At 39.9% G+C, this 21,006-nt stretch overlaps 1 protein-coding gene across 11 annotated transcripts in view; it reads right to left on the bottom strand.

Annotated features, from left to right (window-relative positions):
- The window catches only part of LOC111012217 (Cysteine proteinases superfamily protein), a 71,057-nt gene that overhangs the window by 1,640 nt on the left and 48,411 nt on the right, over positions 1-21,006 (bottom strand). For 7 of the 11 annotated variants that reach the window (XM_088122572.1, XM_088122571.1, XM_022286281.2 and 4 more), the window contains 7 exons: positions 19,785-19,916; positions 18,821-19,021; positions 18,672-18,727; positions 18,495-18,588; positions 6,532-6,622; positions 5,587-5,706; positions 848-1,222 (listed from right to left, as the gene is read on the bottom strand). In XM_088122572.1, the coding sequence (XP_087978698.1) occupies positions 848-1,222; positions 5,587-5,706; positions 6,532-6,622; positions 18,495-18,588; positions 18,672-18,727; positions 18,821-19,021; positions 19,785-19,916 (1,069 nt within the window). The remainder of the gene's footprint in view (positions 1-847; positions 1,223-5,586; positions 5,707-6,531; positions 6,623-18,494; positions 18,589-18,671; positions 18,728-18,820; positions 19,022-19,784; positions 19,917-21,006) is intronic. The other 4 variants (XM_088122576.1, XM_088122567.1, XM_088122570.1 and 1 more) reach the window with 4 other exon arrangements.

Here is a 21,006-nt window from a genome sequence, read left to right as displayed (position 1 = left end):
ACAGGACTGGTGCTATACTTTTTTCTTTTCCTCACCATCTATGGGAGCTAGGAGAAACATTAAGATGAGTCTATGCTGTTGGTTCTCCAAGTCATAAGGTGCCTTCTATTGATCTATTTTCTACTCCCCCAAATTGAAGGGGAGAATGTTCAAATTATCTTTGTAACATGCTAGCCATGACTAATCGATATGCTTCAGCTCAAGTGTTGTTGTACCACGTATATTAAAATATATTTATATTAAATGAGTTAGTTATAAGTCCATTAATTATATTACCTTATATTTTTATTTTACATGTACTATTTTATGACACCTTTGTATGCCACCTAGATATACATATATATAATATTAGTGACTGGAGAGGAGTACGGGTGTTTTTCTCTCAACCCTCTCCTGACATATGGCTTCATAGAATGCAATAATATTTCGGAAATCAATTTCAGTTTCACAGTTTATTAAACTATAAAATGTCCAAAAGGTCAGAAGCTTGAATCCCTATCCCTCGTATTGTTGAACTCAAGAAACAAAAAAATTAAAAAATGCAAGCAAAAACTAGTCTAGGACCGAGATGACTGTCAAGCTCATCCCATATATCTTCACCACCACAACCATCACTCTTCTTACCCCATAACCCACACTGATTAAAAATAATGCCAGAAGAAACATAAAGATAAAGAATCTAGCGTTGGCACGTAGGCTGTTTTGCACCAATTCTCCACTTAATCCCAAAAATTGAAGACCACATGTTATGCTGGTAGAGTAGCTAAATTAAACTAGTAACGCTAGGTATAATATCAAAGTGTAAACGAGAAGTCTAGTCATCATGTGAAAGAAAACAGTAAATTACCTCAATGGGTGACATAACACTCCTTGATTGTCCTCCTATCTGTTGATAATTTGTATCAGATGATACTTTAGACACCAATCCAAGTTCTCTGAATCTTTTCGGAGGACAAGCCAATAGTGTGGACATTTCATTTTCCTTCTCCTTTTCACCACTTGTGAACTTGTCAGAACAGGTTGTTGTGGAAGTATGCACCTCTTCAAGATACACATGTCGAGATAAATCACTGTCTGAGTGACCGACAATGGAAGAAGGATATTTACCAATACTACCAGAAAATTCTTTTCCATGATCATTGACCATGATATCATAAATTAACTGTAGGATATGTGCACGTTTTAGAGAAGCCTCAATAGGAGGGAACCAATCCTGGTTTAGCTGGAGATCATATTACACAGCAGAAACTTAGACAAATATTGTTACTAATGTAAAATAAGGTTCCAAGAGCATAAAGGTTTAGTATTTCATCAATTAGTGTACTGTACAAATAAAAATTCTACAAGTGCACAAATGATAAATAAATATTCAAACATTTGTTTATAATGCTAAAACATGTATAATATTATTTTTGGCAAAATACACTTTTTGTCCTTGAAATTTGAACTTAGTGCCTATTTGGTCCTGAAGTTTCAAAAGAGAGACATTTAGTTCCTAAAGTTTGAAAAATAGTTCTAAATGGTCTCTAAGCTCATTTGACCGTTTGTTGATTCACGAAAAAAATGACGTGGTATTAGTATGTACTTTTTGGTGATTAGACATGTGATGTGGCACTCTTTTCTTCTCTTCTTCCTTCTTTTTTCTCCTTCTCCGACAACCTTTTCCAGCGCTGCCATCTCCCTCGTCTCTCATCTTTGCTCGTCAGTAGCAGAGCGAGGGAAATAGAATCCCTCAAATCTAATACGAGGATCTAAAACACCGAATGAGGAGGGGCTTCCCCTTTCGTTTCAGCTTCTATCTCGACAATTCCTGCAGCACTTCTGAGATGTACGCCGCAGCGCCCTAAGGTAGTGTCATGGCGCTGTAGCCACAGCCCTCCTAGCCCCAATGTCCTGCAGCTATGTTTTCTCTTGTTTTGGATCTATTGCTAACACTTCCTAACCATCAACGACACAAGTGGAGCTAACATCTCTAGTAGGTTTCATGTGAAGAATGCATCTCCTCAAGAGACACATTCTCAAGTCAAAGGCTTGATAAAGAGTGCATCTCTTCTCTTGAAGAGATGCATTCTAGTTAACGGGATCGACTCTGGTTAAATTCGACAAATGTGTGTTTTGAAGACACATTTAGAGAAACGCATTCACAAAATGATGAAAACCCACTTCAAATAGCAAGAATGGGTAGTCCTAGACATGGAGGTTGGGTGAGAGTTTGTGACTTACCTCTAGAATTCAATAAGCAGTGTTTCAAGGCTATTGGAACTCATCTCGTAGGTCTGAAGAGTATTGCGTCTAAAACCCTTAATTTATTGGATTGCTCAAAAGCTTGGATTCAAGTAGAAGACAACTTTTGTCGGTTTTTACCTGCTTCGATCAAGATTACTTCTCCTCCTTTGGGTTCCTATTCAATTTGTGTGCTTGATTCGATTAAGGTAGAAAGCGACTTGGATTTGCATTCACACTCGATCGCAGACTCTTCAAATCCATCGAATATTCAAAGATACTAAAGAGTTTTGGTAGATGAAGAGTCTTTGTTAGATAAGGAGGCCTTTAAAACCAACGGCAGCTTCTGCAGTTTAATTGTGACGGTGGATTGTAGCCCTAAGACTCAGTGGGAATGTAGCCCTAATTTTGATCCTGAAAGATGTCACGCAGAAACCTTATTCCTCCTCTATCCTTCTTTTATTTCGGAAAGAAATCTACCTCGAGATTTCCTATGGATTTCAAATCTTCAAAGACTGCTGGCATATTTACAACCAATTTGGAAAAAGTCTTTAATGAAGAAAGAGAAAAGCATCCGAATAGGAAAAGTCTAGCGTCAAATGAGTCCCCTTCGGTTGGAAAGTTTTTGAATTCTACAAAGATGCCCCTTCAAATTCAGTCACCCCTTAAAACCAGTTTGGAAATCAACTTTAATGAAGAAAGAGAAAGACATCGAAATGGCAATAATATCACGCAATCTGTGACTCCTAATGGCAAATCTTCGATTTCTGCAAATGAGTCTCTTCAAATCCAGCCACCACTTATTATCGGAATTATTAACTCAACTAATGATGTGGCAAAGAAAAGATTCATGAATTCTAATAATTTGGATGATGAGGAAGATTTAAATCTCAACATAAGTAGTCAAGATTCTCCATCATTTTCAGAAATTCAGGACTGTATTCAGGAGGATTTTTTGGAATTTTCTTTTGCAAAGGATTTTAATTCTCTCTTCAATGAAGGCCCATCTCCCTCTTTAAAGGTGCTGATTGCAACATCAAAAAGAAAATGGCCCCAAAAGAAGATGGTTTGATTGACAAGGAGGAAGCTTTGAGTTCTAAAGATCAAGAGGTTATGGCTTTTTTTTAAGCTGTTGGAATCACTTTAGATCCAATATTACCAAATTTTTGAAGCTTTTCTATTCTGGTAAAGGAGAGGTCCGGTTTTTGTGAACTTAAGTTCTAGTTTTAGGATCCCTTTTTAATAACACCCATTAGATTCGCATAGCGTTCCCTTGGCCCTTGATGGAAGGTATTTTCAAAGAGTTACCTGTGATATTCAAGAGAGGAAGATTTGAATTTCGTTTGAGCTTGTCCTCGAGAAATTTTTGTTTGGTGCAATGGTATCGAAGCTTTGTTGGTGTTGGTTTATGTGAGGCTTGGTCTTTGGTAATCATTGTTTCTATTGGCTTGATAAGGCTTTTACCAAGTTTTATTCTTCAACTTCCAGAGATTCTGGTTCAATGTTCTCTTCAGCTTTTCAATCTCCAGGTGGGTGTTGGTTTTGGGTTATTTTCAGTAGGCGTTCTTCGTTTTTGTATTCTAAGTTGTTTTTCAAGCCTATGTTTTCATTTTTTTTTGGTTCTTCCTCTAGCTTCTGTCTGTGACTTTGGTCCTTGAATCTCTGTTACTTGGTCACTTTTTCTTCTCTTTGCTTCTTTTTGGAAGTTTAAGGAAGTTTGTATCCTTGAACTTTTTTCTTCCTTTTCATATTTATAAGGAAAAGTTTGTTTCTTGTCAAAAAAAATAAAAATAAAAAAATAAATAATGCTTACCCTAGTAAGAGATTTGAAGTACATTCAAGATCAAATAAGCTAATATGTACTAGTCATATACACTATATTTGGGCCTCCCAATAAAAAGAAAAATGATTGAATGTGTTTGTCATGATGTGGTTCCCCATCATATACACTATACACTAAAAGGCTTTCATATAATTCCTTGGTCTTTTTGTACATCATAACTTCATTCTTGCTTGTCCAAAGAATATTTTCCATAACATGAACTCCATTAAGTAAAGAAGGTCGATGGGGAGTTGCAGGTGTAAATTCCAAAATGGTCTAGCGTCCATGAAAGAACAATGTTGTTCAGTTTCTAGTTGTCAAAAAGGAGAACGTCAACTCCCCAACCTCACTATCATGTACGGTTCTCCAAATAAATAACTTCCACGAGTTCGCTCTTTGTCCAAAATATCTCCAACATCCACATTTTCTTAACACGAACTCTGGTATTATCTAGAGAAAGTCAAGTTAGAGGTTTATCAGTGGCCAGCAAGTGTTTTATAAACTAGTACTTCTCCGATAACAAATTTAAATGGTAAGGAAGTCCTTATATCTTTTATAATTTGTCTCAGAATTCTAGGAACAAATCCTTCCTTGTTCTATTCTCATCCAGACCATATCAGTTAGAGACCATAAAATGCCACAAAGATCACATTTCATGAAGAAACCTCCAAAGTTCATACAGCCAATTTTTTTTGGCTTTCCAACACCTAAACAACCAATCTACCAGAATCAATCCCTCCCTTCATGAGCCTCACCACAGAAAGTTTCTCATTATATTCAAGACTTTTAATCACATTGGGGCGCATTTTAAAGATGGACAAAAACAAAAGTAGGCGTGCTTGAAAGCACCTATACAAGGATTGTGAGAATATTCCCTTTTAAAAAGTAGCATTCTTCCATTTTTTCTTTCTTTGAAAAATATCATTTCCTTATTTTCTCCATCTCTTTCAAAACTATATCAAATACCAAAACCTAGATACTTAAGGGGGCATTTATTATCAAGTTCAGATCACGAGAAATGTACAGTGCAATGGTTTGTGTTCATTATGTTAACTTTCAAAAACCTTTCTCCAGAACCATAGGTTTCAAAAAACCCAAGGACAAATGACTAGAAATAGACCAATCATTTTTCTCCTAAACCAAATCTTTAATCCATGGATACTGGATTCCACTTTTCCCGAAATATCAATTTTAGGCTAAGCCAAGGGGTTAATTTCAGTCTAGCCAACAGCGTAATAGTGAATAGGTTTGGTTGTATCACATTATGTGTGAAAATTTTGCCAAATAATAATTTCTCGGAAAAGGTGAAAGGAAGTATGTAGTTAAAGTTGTTATACATACTTTTGTCCTTTATTGTAATTTTACACTTATTAGTTTAGGGCTTCCATGCATGCCTATATATATATTTAAGTCTAGTGTATAAAATGAGACAAGTTATTCTCCCATATTTGGTCTCACATTAACAAAAATATCTATACGGATCCAATAATGTGCATAAAGAAGATTTGTAATTTGATCAAAGAGAAGGACAGATGACCTACAAAGTTTGAGAACCTCGAGATTTTGAATGGGCTGAAGTTAACTGGTGCACCCTCCAAAAAACGCTCCACATAATGAAGTAAGAAGAGACCACAGTCGAATGAATTTTCCTGCTGTGGTAACTGAACAAAAAGCAAAAGTCAAGGTAAGACATGGAAACAAAAAATGAAACATTTCAGGTGGTCACAAAAGTAACATTTCCTTTCTTTGGTTATTGTGGCACTAGGCTCCATCTCATTTACTACACGAGGACACCCACAACGACCAGCACTAACGAGACATCAAGGGTTTTCATTTATTAAGCTCTCCACCTAAAGGAGCTTTTCCAACATAGCATCCAAAATAATCAAAGTTTTCTTGATGTCTGTGGTGTCTAGACCAATTTACAGACACCAAGGTGGATGATTGCAAGTAATATTTATCACATTCTCAGGCTAGCAGCGAGTAGGCAGTGAGAGACTATGTCCTCAAGATTCAGCCAACAGTAGGCTTAGTTAGACATTTAATTGCTTAATAAGGTACCTGAAGACCTAAGTCAAACAGTGCTTTTCAGAAAAACAATACAGCCTAAGAGAATGATGTCTGGCTCTATATCCACAAATTAACCAATACTTCAAATTGGGGACATTTCCTATCCCATCGGAGCCATTCACTGAACTTCCAAAAGCAACTTCCCAACTTAGAATAAAAACTTTAATACGATTTACAATACTCTATTATCACATTTATCACCAACATGTGCAAACGCTTTTTCTTGATAGATAATAATTAATACAAGAAAAATGGAAAGAAAAAGATTACATGGGATTGTACAATATCAGAATCATATCAGGAATTAAAAAACAACTACAAATTGATTTTATGGGGAGAGGGGTCAATCTTATCAATGACAACATACAATCAAAATTTTAGTATCCAAGGATTAAGATTTTAGAAAAGGCCAATACCTCAAGGGGGACAAATTGCAAGGCTAAGAACTTTGCAGAAATCCCGACATCTCCATCACCATGCCTCTCTTTCCACTCCTCACATAAATAACTGTCACCATATGATAAATAAATGATAATGCGATAAATCTTCACATCAGAATAGAATCTGAAAGTACGAGGAATACCATGAAATATAGGCTTCTAAGCTAAGATAACAAGAAATCCATAATAATTAGATAAATTAAGAAATAACAAATCGGGGAAACAACAGGAACAAAGGAGAACAATACTGCATAAAAAGATCATGAATACAACCTCAAATACCAGAAATAAGATCCTTGGTGAAACACTTGGTGACCAGAAACAAGACAATATCAATTCGGAAAATGCAAAACCAAAGTCCAAGAATTATTTCCGGTGGGTTTTAAAGGCCTGAAACATATTAATTGAACGTATTTTGTTTATTTAGAGGTCCCCTAATATCATCCAAAGAAAAAGACATTCTTATTAGTATTTTCCTTTTTTTTTTAAGAAACAATTTTTCATTGATATACCCAGTTTTAACTTCATTTACGAGCTACCAATTGAAGTGTATTAGGAGTCCACATAATTGCAAAAGAGGACTTTAAACCTTTTGCTTTTGTTGAATTTTAAGAGATACTCAGGTTCTAGTCACTTTGAGTGTCTTTTATATAAAATTAGTAGCAATAGTTGTTTATGTAGAGCATAAATTTGAATTTTTTTTTATAATTTGATTCTAAATAATCTCACATTTAAGTAGCACTGAACCCCTTTTGGAATGTGGGCTTCATAATTTCAGTAATTTCCTTCGTGGTCTTCTTAGTTTCGGTTTTTATGACTTGGAGAGAATCTGAAGGGCCGAATTATGGAATTTGCTCATGCAACTATTGTTTCTGCATCCAAACTTTAGAACATAGACAGAAGGCTGGTGAAGTCTATTTGGAGCTCCAGACATATTGGTTGGGTTGAGTTGGAGGCTGTGGGCTCTTCGGGTGCGTAGTTATTATGTGGAACCAGAACTCAGTGACAGTGGTAGGTCTTTTTTCGGTCTCTATTTTATTTAGCTACAAAGACAGCCTCAGCGGTTGGATCACAGGCATTTACGGCCCAGCAAGGCACAAGGGTAGAGAGGCTTTATGGCAAGAGCTTGTTGCTGTGTAGGGGGGGACTTTAACGTAGTCAGAAGAATTGAAGAGAAGTCTAACGAGGGCAGGGTAACTAGAAGCATGAAGCTTTTCAATACTCTGATTGATGAGTTAAGTCTCTTCGATGTTCCTATGAAGAATGGGGCTTTCACTTGGTCCGACTTTAGAGAAAGACCTTCGGCCACCCGCTTTGATAGGTTCCTTCTTTCCAAAGGATGGGTGGAGGCCTTCAGTGAGATTGAGCTTGTCCGTCTCGCGCGAACTACTTCAGATCACTTTCCTCTTCAGTTGAATCTCGGTAATCAGAAATGGGTTCCGGCTCCTTTTCGTTTCGAAAACATGTGGTTAGATCATCCGTCCTTTAAGGCGAGTGTAGAGTTATGGTGGAATGCTCTGCCCTCCGAGGGCTGGCCGGGCTTTGCTTTTATGTCCAAACTAAAAGGCCTCAAATGTATGTTAAGATCTTAAACAAAGAAACCTTCGGGGTAGTCGAAAACTCGTTGAAAAAGTGTGAGGAAAGACTGGAAGCTATTGATAAGATTGAGGAGGCAGGTCTCCTTTTCGAAGAAGAAAGGAAAGAGAGAATAGATATCAAAAAGTCTTACTTGGACTTAACAATGAGAGAGCAAAGGAAGTGATTGAGGAGGCAGGTCTCCTTTTCGAAGAAGAAAGGAAAGAGAGAATAGATATCAAAAAGTCTTACTTGGACTTAACAATGAGAGAGCAAAGGAAGTGGGTACAGAAATGCAAGCTACAATGGATTAAAGTGGGGGATGAAAACTCAAACTTCTTCCACATATGGGCTTCAGCTAGGAAATCCAAAACGCTTATCTCAATGCTAGAGAAAGAAAATGGGGAGTTACTAACCCCTAAGGAGGAGATTGTGAATGAAATAATTGGCTTTTATGAGAATTTATATGGTGAGCCGAAGGGCACACGTTTTCTGATTGAAGGGGTGCAATGAGACAAGTTGGAGGACTATTGGAGATAATGGCTTGAACATCCTTTTGAGATGGAAGAGATCCAACGAGCTGTTTTCAATCTGGGTAATTTAAAGTCCCTGAGCCCCGATGGTATTACAAATGAATTTTTCAAAAAGTTTTGGAACATTCTCAAACATGATCTGTTAGGAATGTTCCAAGATTTTTTCAGAACTGGCATTATTAATCGTAGCACTAATGAAACATACATTTGCTTGATTCCGAAGAAGTCTAAGGCAATGAAAATGGGGGAATTTAGACCGATCAGCCTTGTTACATCTTTGTACAAGATTATTTCGAAAGTGCTAGCTGACAGACTTAAAAAAGTGCTGCCCTAAGTTATAAGTAATGCCCAATCAGCATTTGTGGAGGGGAGACAGATCATTGACACTATTTTGATAGCTTCAGAAGCTGTTGGAGACTTGGAAGCGAGGAAAGAGTCTGGCTTTATTCTAAAGTTGGATTATGAAAAAGCTTATGATAAAGTTGATTGGACTTACCTCGATTCGGTGCTAGAGCAAAAGGGCTTCGGGAACAGATGGAGGGGTTGGATGAAAGGGTGTCTTCACTCAGTAAATTTCTCCATCCTTATCAATGGTAGACCTAGAGGTAAGATTATGGCTAAGAGAGGCCTTCGTCAAGGAGACCCGTTGTCTCCCTTTCTGTTTACTTTGATGGGTGATTCCTTCAGCCGTCTAGTTCATTATTGCAGCCAACAAGGATTCTTAAAGGCTTTGAGGTAGGCCACCAGAAAGGGGAGATTTCCCATTTACAGTAGGCTGATGACACAATTATTTTTTGCCCAAATCAGTCTAAGATACTTGACAATTGGTGGAGGATAATAGATATATTTCTTGAAGCCTCAGGTCTTTCTCTGAATCTTGGGAAAACAGCTCTCATTGGGATAAATGTAGAAGAATGTCAACTGCAAGCTAAAGCGGCTGTCTTCGGGTGTAAGGTAGACAGGCTTCCCTTCTCCTACCTTGGCAGACCTTTAGGAGGTAATTACAAGAAAAAATCCTTCTGGGCTCCGATTATTGACAAAGTTAGAATGAAGATTGAATAAGTGGAGAAACTTGACTCTTTCTAAAGGGTTCGATTAACGCTTGCTCAATCGATCATTACTAGCCTCCCCTTCTAAAAGCTCTTGGGGGTTATAAAAGACCTTGAGCAGTTGACTAGGAACTACTTTTGGAATGGCGGAGTTTCGAAAGGCTCGTGTAACCATCTAGTAAATTGGGGTAAGACGGGACTCCCCATACATTATGGTGGTCTTGGAATAGGAGCTCTTCAGCAAAAGAACAACAGTTTGCTTTTAAAATGGTTATGGAGGTTCACTCAAGAGCCTGAAGCTTTATGGAGAAAGGTTATAGTGAGCATCTATGGGGAGGAGGCTCATGGTTGGGCCACTCTTCCTCCCAAAGGTAGAGCGAAAGGGAGACCGTGGTTCGATATAATGAAGAATTGTAGTTTTTTCTCTAAGTTCTTGGAGTTCAAAGCGAGAAAAGGGAATCATATCAAGTTTTGGACAGACAAGTGGACAGGACAAAACACCCTCCAAAGCTCCTTTCCCAACTTGTTTAATATCTCCACAAAAAAAGGGGGCTTCTATTGCCATTGCCGATTGCTGGAATAATTCTGAGAACGATTGGGATTTTGGCTTCAGAAGAGGCCTCTTTGACTGGGAAATAGAAAGTTGGATGGGTCTGATCCATGCCATCGACACAGTGCGCCTAGGGGAAGGGGAAGACCGGGTGAAATATTCTCTCATTCAAGCTATTTGGATGTTTGCCTCTCCAAGAAAGGTCAAGGTGTTCCTGTGGTCCTTAGTGTTGTGGGCATGCTTGTCCAGGATGTGTTACCCATGGCCGCATGTCCAAACCATCCTCACCACTCGCTTTCCTTTCATGTCTTTAAAGCTTCCTAGTGTAATTTTCTTGTATCGGGTTTTTGGGGTTGTAGGTGGAATTTGGCCGAGCGGCTTTGGAACTAGGTGTGTATTAGTAAGATATGTAAGCACGCCAAATTTCAAGCGAATCGGAGTTCACACGGGCCCTGTAGGCCACCGAGTGACTCCTCGCCACTTAGGACGTCTACACCTGCCACACCAAAAATGCCTTATAATGTACCTTAGGGGGACCAAGTAGTCATCAAACCTCCCCCCGACCAAGTGTTGTATACTTTCTTGCAATCAAAGCTTTCTTGCATCCAATGTCTACAATGCTTGTTTTAAAGATGTTTTCAACTGTTTTTCTCTCTCACGTTTTCTAAAATCAATTTTCTCCTAAAACGTGAGCGGAGGCTAGACCCACGACCGAGATTGTCCGCAACTTACAGTTTTTCTCGACTGACTTGCTCGTTTGAGCTAGAACAAGTGCCGCACAATCGCTCGAGCTGCTTTGAAAAGGTGCGATTGTGACAAGTGGTATCAGAGCTTAGTTAGCTCCTCGACCCGAAAAAGTTCGGAACCATGTCGGCGACAAAACAACTGAGCAAGTCGCACGTCGACCGACTGGTAGAGATAGAAGAACAACTTCTCTACCTAAGAGAAGTCCCAGATTCCCTCCATCTGCTGGAGGCGCGAGTTGATGAATTCTCCGAGAAGTTTGGAGAAATAGACGCAGTGAATGCCTGTGTAGACGGGTTGCCGATACAAGATATAGCCATGAGGGTTGAGACCCTAGAAAGCAAAGCTACGCGTCCTGGTAGCTTCGAACGTGGAGATAGTTCCACGAACCCAAACACACAGATAGAAGTACGTATGGGTGAGTTAAACAACTCGCATTCGGCAATGATGCAATTGTTTAACGAAATGACAGAAGACTTCAAAGTAACCATCGACACCTTCCGAGCTGAGATGACTGAAATAAGCACTAGAGTGAACCTAACCATACGAGCCGTGGGAAATCAGACTCCCAACCAAGCGAACATGGGGTTCAACAAGTTGAAGGTCCCAGAGCCCAAACCATTTAATGGCAATAGAGACGCAAAAGATCTCGAGAACTTCATGTTCGACGTAGAACAGTACTTCAAGGCTACAGGGACAACGTCAGAAGAGATGAAAGTGACTTTGGCCACCATGCATCTTACTGATGATGCAAAGCTGTGGTGGAGATCTAAAGTCAACGACATTCAGAATGGTCGATGCACGATCAATAGCTGGGATGATCTGAAGAAAGAATTGAGGGGTCAGTTCTTCCCCGACAATGTCGAGTTCATGGCTAGAAGGAAGCTACGTGAACTCCGACACACTGGAACAATCCGGGACTACGTGAAACAATTCTCTGCCGTGATGCTGGATATTCGCGACATGTCAGAGAAAGACAAGGTGTTCGTCTTTATCGAAGGATTGAAACCATGGGCCAGAACCAAGCTGTATGAACAAAGAGTACAAGACCTTGCCACCGCCATGGCCGCTGCCGAAAGATTGCTAGACTATAGCAGTGAGCCATCCCACCCGAAAAAGAATGCTACAAACCCCACTGGGGGAAACAAGACGTTCAAACCCTTTACCCCAAAGAGTGGGGGAGCTGACAAGAGACCTCAAGGCCCGAATCCCGGTCCTTCCCGAGGACCCTATCCACAAAGTCAAAACGCTCAAAGGCCGATATCATGCTTCTTGTGCAAGGGTCCCCACCGGGTAGCTGAATGCCCGCACCGAGCTGCCCTTACTGCCCTTCAAGCATCCGTTCAGTCGTGCAATGAACCTGAAGTTGAAACGGATTATGAGAAGGAAGAAGACGAAGAAACACCTAGAATGGGGGCGTTAAAATTCCTATCTGCCATTCAAAAGAGGGTCAATGGACCCAAAGGAACGTCCGAAAAGGAGCTTATGTTCGTAGATGCTACGATCAATTGTAACCCTGCAAAGAGCACCATGGTGGATTCGGGTGCAACCCACAACTTCATATCAGAACAGGAAGCCCGCCGATTGAAATTGACTATTGAGAAGGATACGGGTAAGATGAAGGCCGTCAACTCCGAAGCTCTACCCATTGTGGGAGTTTCTAAAGGAGTGATGTTGAAATTGGGGACGTGGACAGGCAGTGTCGATTTCGTAGTAGTTCGAATGGACGACTTCGACGTTGTACTGGGGATGGAGTTCCTCATCGAGCATAAAGTCATACCGATGCCTCTGGTCAAGTGTATGATTGTCACTAGTAATAGTCCCACTGTGGTCACAGCTAGCATCAAACAACCTGGTGGCATAAGGATGATATCCGCGTTACAGTTGAAGAAAGGCCTCAATCGGGAGGAACCTACCTTTATGGCCATTCTGATGGTCGAACAGCCGGTGGAGACAAGAGATGTCCCACCTGAAATTCAAGTTGTCATGAGGGAGTATGTTGACATAATGCCAGATAGTTTACCGAAGACCTTACCCTCTCGACGAGGGATTGACCACGAAATCGAGCTCATTCCAGGAGCTAAACCTCCGGCAAAGAATGCTTACCGGATGGCTCCACCGGAGTTAGCCGAACTCCGAAAGCAGCTAAATGAGTTGTTAAACACTGGGTTCATCCGTCCAGCTAAATCTCCCTTCGGAGCCCCTGTGCTGTTTCAGAAAAAGAAGGATGGGACGTTGCGTCTGTGCATTGACTATAGAGCCCTCAACAAAGTCACGGTTCGCAACAAGTATCCCCTCCCAATCATAACCGACCTGTTTGATCAATTACATGGAGCTAAATACTTCACGAAATTGGATCTCAGGTCGGGCTACTACCAAGTGCGTATTGCAGAAGGTGACGAGCCTAAAACTACTTGTGTGACGAGGTATGGGGCTTTTGAATTCCTCGTGATGCCTTTTGGATTAACGAATGCCCCTGCCACGTTCTGTACTATGATGAATCAGGTCTTTCACGAATATTTCGATCAGTTTGTGGTAGTCTATCTAGACGATATAGTGGTATACAGTCCGACGCTGAAAGAACACCAGATCCATCTCAGGTTGGTCTTCGACAAACTAAGGCAGAATCAGTTATACGTAAAGAAGGAAAAGTGTGCGTTCGCACAAAAGCAGATCACGTTCCTTGGCCACGTGATCGAACAGGGGCAAATCAGTATGGACACAGATAAGGTAAAGGCGATCCAAGAATGGAGAGTCCTTACCTCTGTGACCGAGTTGCGCTCCTTTTTGGGGTTGGCCAACTACTACCGACGATTTATCGAAGGATTCTCAAGGAGAGCCACCCCAATGACAGAATTACTGAAGAAAGGAATGACCTGGATGTGGTCAAAGGAAAGTCAGGACGCCTTCGAAGATCTAAAGGCGGCCATGATGAAGGGCCCAGTACTTGGGCTAGCCGACGTGACGAAGCCGTTTGAAGTAGAAACGGATGCTTCCGACTACGCTCTAGGTGGTGTCCTCCAAGACGGTCACCCGATCGCTTACGAAAGTCGCAACCTGAATAATGCGGAACGACGCTATACCGTATCAAAGAAAGAAATGCTAGCAGTCATTCACTGCCTCAGGTCTTGGAGGCAGTACTTGTTGGGCTCATATTTTGTGGTAAAGACGGACAACAGTGCAATTTTCCACTTCTTCAATCAGCCTAAGCTAACATCCAAACAGGCCAGGTGGCAGGAATTGTTAGCCGAGTTTGATTTTAAGTTTGAACACAAGGCAGGAAAGTCCAACCAAGCTGCCGACGCTCTTAGCCGTAAAGGCGAACATGCGGCCCTGTGCATGTTAGCCCACATTCACGCCAGCAAAGTGGACGGGTCGGTCCGTGACCTCATCAGAGTATATCTTCAAAGAGACCCCTCCGCCCGAACTGTGGTCGAGCTGGCTAAGACTGGGAAGACCCGCCAGTTCTGGGTTGAAGGGGACCTATTATTTACAAGAGGAAACAGACTGTACGTGCCAAGAATGGGAGACCTGAGAAAGAAGCTCCTACATGAGTGTCACGATACTCTATGGGTTGGTCACCCGGGGTGGCAATGGACTTACGCCTTGCTGAAAAAGGGGTACTTTTGGCCAAATATGCGGGAAGATGTGATGCAATACACGAGGACCTGTCTTATCTGTCAGCAAGATAAGGTAGAAAGGACTAAAATAGCAGGGTTGCTTGAACCCCTACCAACTCCTACGAGACCATGGGAGAGTGTGTCGCTCGACTTCATCTCTCACTTGCCCAAGGTAGGAGAACATGAAGCCATTCTTGTCGTTATCGATCGATTTTCCAAATATGCAACTTTCATTCCGACTCCCAAGATGTGTTCCGCCGAGCTGACGGCGCAGTTGTTCTTTAAACATAGAGTTCCGACGAGCATCGACAGGGATGGCCGATTTACAGGAACCTTCTGGACGGAACTTTTTTCTATTCTGGGTTCAAGCTTGAACATTTCCTCGAGCTATCACCCACAGACCGATGGTCAGACAGAGAGATTCAACAGCATGCTTGAGGAATACCTGCGTCACTTCATCGATGCCAGACAAAAGAACTGGGTCCAGCTGTTAGATGTGGCTCAATTCTGTTTTAACGGCCAGACAAGTTCTTCAACAGGAAAGAGCCCCTTTGAGATTGTGTGCGGAAGACAGCCGTCTATGCCACATATTCTTGACCACCCGTATGCGGGGAAAAGTCCTCAAGCCCACAACTTCACAAAGGAATAGAAACAGACGACATAAATTGCTCGAGCATATTTGGAAAAAGCTTCCAAGCATATGAAGAAATGGGCCGACCACAAGAGACGCCCTCTCGGATTTCGAGTAGGCGACAAAGTTCTTATCAAGCTGAGGCCAGAACAGATTAGTTTCCGAGGACGCAAAGACCAGAGACTCGTGAGAAAGTACGAGGGACCCGTAGAAGTCGTTAAGAAGGTGGGGAGTGTCTCGTATAAGGTGGTGTTACCAGCTTGGATGAAGATCCACCCGGTAATCCATGTGAGCAATTTAAAACCTTATCACCCCGACCTTGAGGATGACGAACGCAATGCTGTTGTGCGGCCCGCCATCGACTTCAAACGGAAGGAAGACAAAGAAACAGAAGAGATCCTTGCAGAGAGAACCAGAAAGGTGGGGAGACCCGTTCGAAAAGTTCGAGAATTCCTCGTCAAATAGAAGGACCTACCTGATGCAAAGACCAGCTGGGAACGAGAAGAAGACCTTGAAGCCTGGAAGACGAAGATCGAGGACTTCAAGCTGCAGCAGTTGACAGGGACGTCAACCGTTTAAGTTGGGGAGAATGTTATGGGCATGCTTGTCCAGGGTGTGTTACCCATGGCCGCATGTCCAAACCATCCTCACCACTCGCTTTCCTTTCATGTCTTTAAAGCTTTCTAGTGTAATTTTCTTGTATCGGGTTTTTGGGGTTGTAGGTGGAATTTGGCCGAGCGGCTTTCCTTTCATGTAAGCACGCCAAATTTCAAGCCAATCGGAGTTCACACGGGCCCTGTAGGCCACCGAGTGACTCCTCGCCACTTAGGACGTCTACACCTGCCACACCGAAAATGCCTTATAATGTACCTTAGGGGGGACCAAGTAGTCATCAAACCTCCCCCGACCAAGTGTTGTATACTTTCTTGCAATCAAAGCTTTCTTGCATCCAATGTCTACCATGCTTGTTTTAAAGATGTTTTCAACTGTTTTTCTCTCTCACGTTTTCTAAAACCAATTTTCTCCTAAAACGTGAGCGGAGGCTAGACCCACGACCGTGATTGTCCGCAACTTACAGTTTTTCCCGGCTGACTTGCTCGTTTGAGCTAGAGCAAGTGCTGCACAATCGCTCGAGCTGTTTTGAAAAGGTGCGATTGTGACACTTAGCACACAGAAGCTTGAACACTCATGAGAAGCTTCAAGAGAAATGCAGCAATTGGGTGCTCTCCCCTTCTGTTTGTTGTTTATGTATGGCCAACACTGAATCAATAGATCATATCTACATTCACTGTACATTTGCGGCTCGAGGGTGGCAGAAATGTGCTTCGAGAGCTCTCCTTTGGCACCTTTGGTTGGAAAGGAACCTTCGGGTCTTCGAAGATAAGTCTTCTTCTTTTGAGATTTTTTGTAGAAAAGTACAGCACACCGCCTCTTGGTGGTGCATCAACTATAGCAAATTCTTTTGTAACTACGACCTTTCAATGCTTATGTACAATTGGAAAGCGGTTGTTTAGTTCTTTTTGGTGGGGTTTCCTCTACCCAGCCCTTAGGTTGTTCCTTTTGTCTTCCTTTCGGAATATACAAGTTTCTTATCTAAAAAAAACTATTGTTTCTGCATGATAATTATTAAGGAAATAGGAGTTGAAGATTTTCTAAAGCTTTTTCCAATTGGCAGTCTTTTCTTTTTCCCTTATTTATTAAGGAGGGGATCCCATCCAATTGCTTTAATGATATAGTTTTAATTGTGTCTCACTTATGCCTTCCATATGTGATTTGTACATAATTGTAAAAGCTGTGATTTCCTTCCTACGCTAGTTTTTTGGAAGTGGTTTCTAAAACATTAGGAAGTTATTTGTTGGTGGTTTTGCTAATGGTTCCTCTCAGACCTTAAACATGTTGAATTGCAGCTCTGTTTGCATTGAGGTCCAACAAAATATTTGTGGATTTCTTCCAGCAAAATTCGAAATAAAAAGATCTTTGCTTGGGCACTATCTTTTCCGTGAGGGAGCGAGGAAGAAGAAAAAAGACAAAACAAGTTCAACAAAGTAGCAATACAATCAGACTATTTAAGAATGAATACGAAGAAAGCAAAGAACCAACAACGAAAAGACCCACAAGCAGTTGCACCATAGGTCCGTAGCTCAGAACACCAAAATACGGGCCTGGCCAATCAAAGATTATTCCTCAACAAACTCCAATCCCTACTTAGTCAAAGAAAAATCTGAAGAAACAAAATCCACAGTAACCTTTTCGAGCTAAATTAACTGCTTCTTGCAGAATGAAATATGAAACTGATAATTATCAAAACTCTCTTCCAACTTGAAAAAACCATTCGGCAAATATTGAATGAAGAATTAGTCGTTTGCAACTCGACAACTCCTTGAAACCATGATTCAAAAATCGTGAAAATGAATCTGTCAGCGTACAAATGATGAACTGAGCACTATTGTAGAAGGAGAGCTTAGTAAAAGGTAGAAGGACTAAGAACAAATTTAATTACCAAAATACAGATTTCTTGATGAACAAGATCCGAACAGATTGAGAGCCTGAGGAGAGAGAAGAGAGCATTCTTACCTTCTAACCCACCAACTAAAGTTGAGAAGCTGTAGGGAAGAGAGAGAATTAGAGACAAAATGGAGGGGCCCATTGTCATTCTTCGACCACACCAACCCCAACTTTCTAGAAACCACCAATAACACTATCCAAAATTTTTTTAAAGAGGTAAATTCTTTTTAATATACTTCCATATGCAAACCACTTAAAAGGAAAAATTATATGTAAACACGCCCATATGATAAAGGTAAAATGGTCAATTTAGAAAAGTTATCAGCATTAACATTTATCTCTCAAGAAAATTCATCACTTAAAGAACAGTAAAAGATTAACGTACTACATCTTGAACCTCAATCATAGGGATTTGTCATGTATTAAATCAAAAAACATAGATCATGCATGCATACATATATATTATATATATGTATGCATGCATGTATCTATATATATATATATATTATTATTATTATAAAAAACCGAGCTTTTATTGAAAGAAATGAAAAAAATTACAAGGGCATTCACGAACACATATTAAAGTACACATGATAGAAGAAACATGGAATTCTTAGCGATAAATTGTGAAAACATATAACATAAACACACACAACAACCTTTACGTCATCAAAGGTAAATAAATATAAAAATCGATTTAGAACCAATCAAATAGAAATATGAGCATATTACTTTTGGAAGAGATTCATTAGGCCTCTATGGCTCCCTTTGATAGAATCCAAATGCAAGATGCACGGTACCTTGGATAAGTTATCACATTTTTTATCTGCAAGATATTATGAAAAATACATAAAAAAAAAATATAATCTGAGTAACAAAGATAAGTTTAACAATCACTTCACATCTTGCCTTTCAAATTTCCCACTTCACCAGGATGGCAGATGACAACCAAACTCCAGTGGAGACTGTCATCAAGACTTAACGATATTCGAATTAGAAAATAGCATTTAAGAAAGAATAGTCGACTACAGTATGGTGCTTAATGAATCATTTATAACCTGTAATTAATAGGAATGAAGATATAATCCTTTTCAAAAAGGTTTACTTTCTTCGTCCATTTGTGAACACGCTGAAATGCAGCCCTTCCTCCACAAGCACTTGATAAATCCTTGTCTAGATCCACAAGCTTTCGAAAGAAAAAACTGTTGAAGAAGTAGAACCGATTGTTTTTCTCGAGTTGAAATTTATTCTTCAAATATCTACAACCAATTCATGTCTTAATTTTCAGTTTGCCAAAAAGGTAAAAAAAAATAAACCATCTAGATTTCAAACGACATGATGATAGAAACCTAAGAAATAAGTGTCTAATTGAAATAAAATAAGCAAATACACAATCATACTGCTTTAGTTTGTTAGTTATCTTGTGAGAAATTTAGTCAATAGTTCTATAAATAGGGTAGAATCTTTTATACTCATTAGTATTCTTACTATTTAAATAATAAAGAATTCTAGTTGAGTATTCTTGGAGTGGCTCTAAAATGCTAGAGGTTGCATCAATTATTGAAAGTCAGAATAATAGAGCAACTTATAAAGAAGAACATTTATAGTAACTATATGACGCAGAATAAAGAAGGAAAAAATGCAACTCTAGGAGAAATGATGATACTACAAAAACAAACTTCACGTGTAGCTCTAAATATTCATCTATAGTTCTGATGGGTCGAAGGACTGGCAGATTCAAAAGTATTAAATTCCTAAGAAACTGAAGAACTTTTAAAATTGTAGCTCGATCTGGTTATGGTTTGGAGTTTTTTCTCTTTCCTGCTTTGATGGTATACTAAAACTTTTGCACGATGTCAGCCAAAAATATTCTCAATATACAAAAAAAAGTATTTTTGCAACAGTCATATTAATTCATAATAAAAACTTTTTAAGGGGATTACAATGAAAAAACATACACAAAAAGTAGTATATGAGATAAAAACAAGCAAGTACCTAGAGACAACAAAAGCTGAAACTCACTTAATATAAAAGTCAATGATAGTATCATTAATAAATGCCCCTGGCTTAAGAAGCTCAAGGTCTCTCTTATTAATGGTGACAGCATCAGCATCTCCCTTTGGATAGATGACCTCTTCAAAAGGCTCAATAAATCTGAATACTCCAGTTAAATTAGTAAAATACTAGAGTATACACTGGAATATCTCATTAAACTATATGAAATTAGTGATTTTGTTGAAGCAAATGAAAAATATAAAGCCAAAAGAACCAGAACATTATCAATTGAAAAAGGTATTATCAATAAAATTTCCATTTATCCAAGATCTAAGAACAAATAACAACCCCATTCCATAATTTCCCACATTAAATAATATGATAATTCCAAGCCAACAATCTATTAGCCCACCGATTACAGATTACAGAAGGAAGAAAGAATGAAAAGGGGAATGTGGATTTAGATAATTAGTTTGGAAGCATGGTTTACTATTGGAGATAAAGACAAGCAAAAAGCCATTCAAAGTCTATACGAAGGATTTAAAATATGGCTCCTTGGTGGTGAGTGAAATCTCAACCCTAGGGAATGAATCGAACTGGTTATTTGATATTGGAAGGACAACCCTAGATTTCTCCTCCATCCCTTTCCTTCGAACAGTCACCTTGGCCCTGCTGCAGCATGTCAACGGATGGTTTAGCCAAATATGGACTCCATCGAACAGTCACCTTTCTATGGTATTCTAATTTGTTTCTATGGCATTGATGTAGCCGTTTATGGCTTTGGGTAGTTTAAAAACAAAGCTTTAATGATATCAGCTTAGTTGTAGGTTTTAAATCCTTTTACCGTGTGGTAACCATAGGTTATTATTGTTTGTTAAGTTTTGTTAGTTGTAGTCCCTATATAAAGGAGTATTCTTCAATTAATAAAGGCAGATTGAGATTTTCTTACTTTGATCAAGAGAATATTCGTCAAATTGGTATCAGAGCTCCCAAATTTTGCTGGGCACTCGATGGCAGGAAAGAAACCGACGATGGGAGACAACTCTTCCATAACAAGTAAAGAAACGGATCAACCAGCCGTTCTCTCACCACGGACAGTCACCAAACGCTTGCAGTTGGTTGACGGAGAGATCAAGAATCCACAAAGTGATGTGGGTGAGATTAAGCAAATACTGGGGATGATTCATCAGTAATTGGAGACGCTGAATGTGAGCCAGAATTCTGCAAAGAACGACCAACCTTTGCCTCC

This window comes from Momordica charantia (assembly GCF_013281855.1).
Source record: "Momordica charantia cultivar OHB3-1 chromosome 4 unlocalized genomic scaffold, Mcharantia_2.0 BLBB01000004.1, whole genome shotgun sequence".
NCBI classification, from domain to species: domain Eukaryota; kingdom Viridiplantae; phylum Streptophyta; class Magnoliopsida; order Cucurbitales; family Cucurbitaceae; genus Momordica; species Momordica charantia.
Note: the sequence above shows the minus strand (reverse complement) of the source record. Positions and strands in the feature narration are given on the sequence as shown.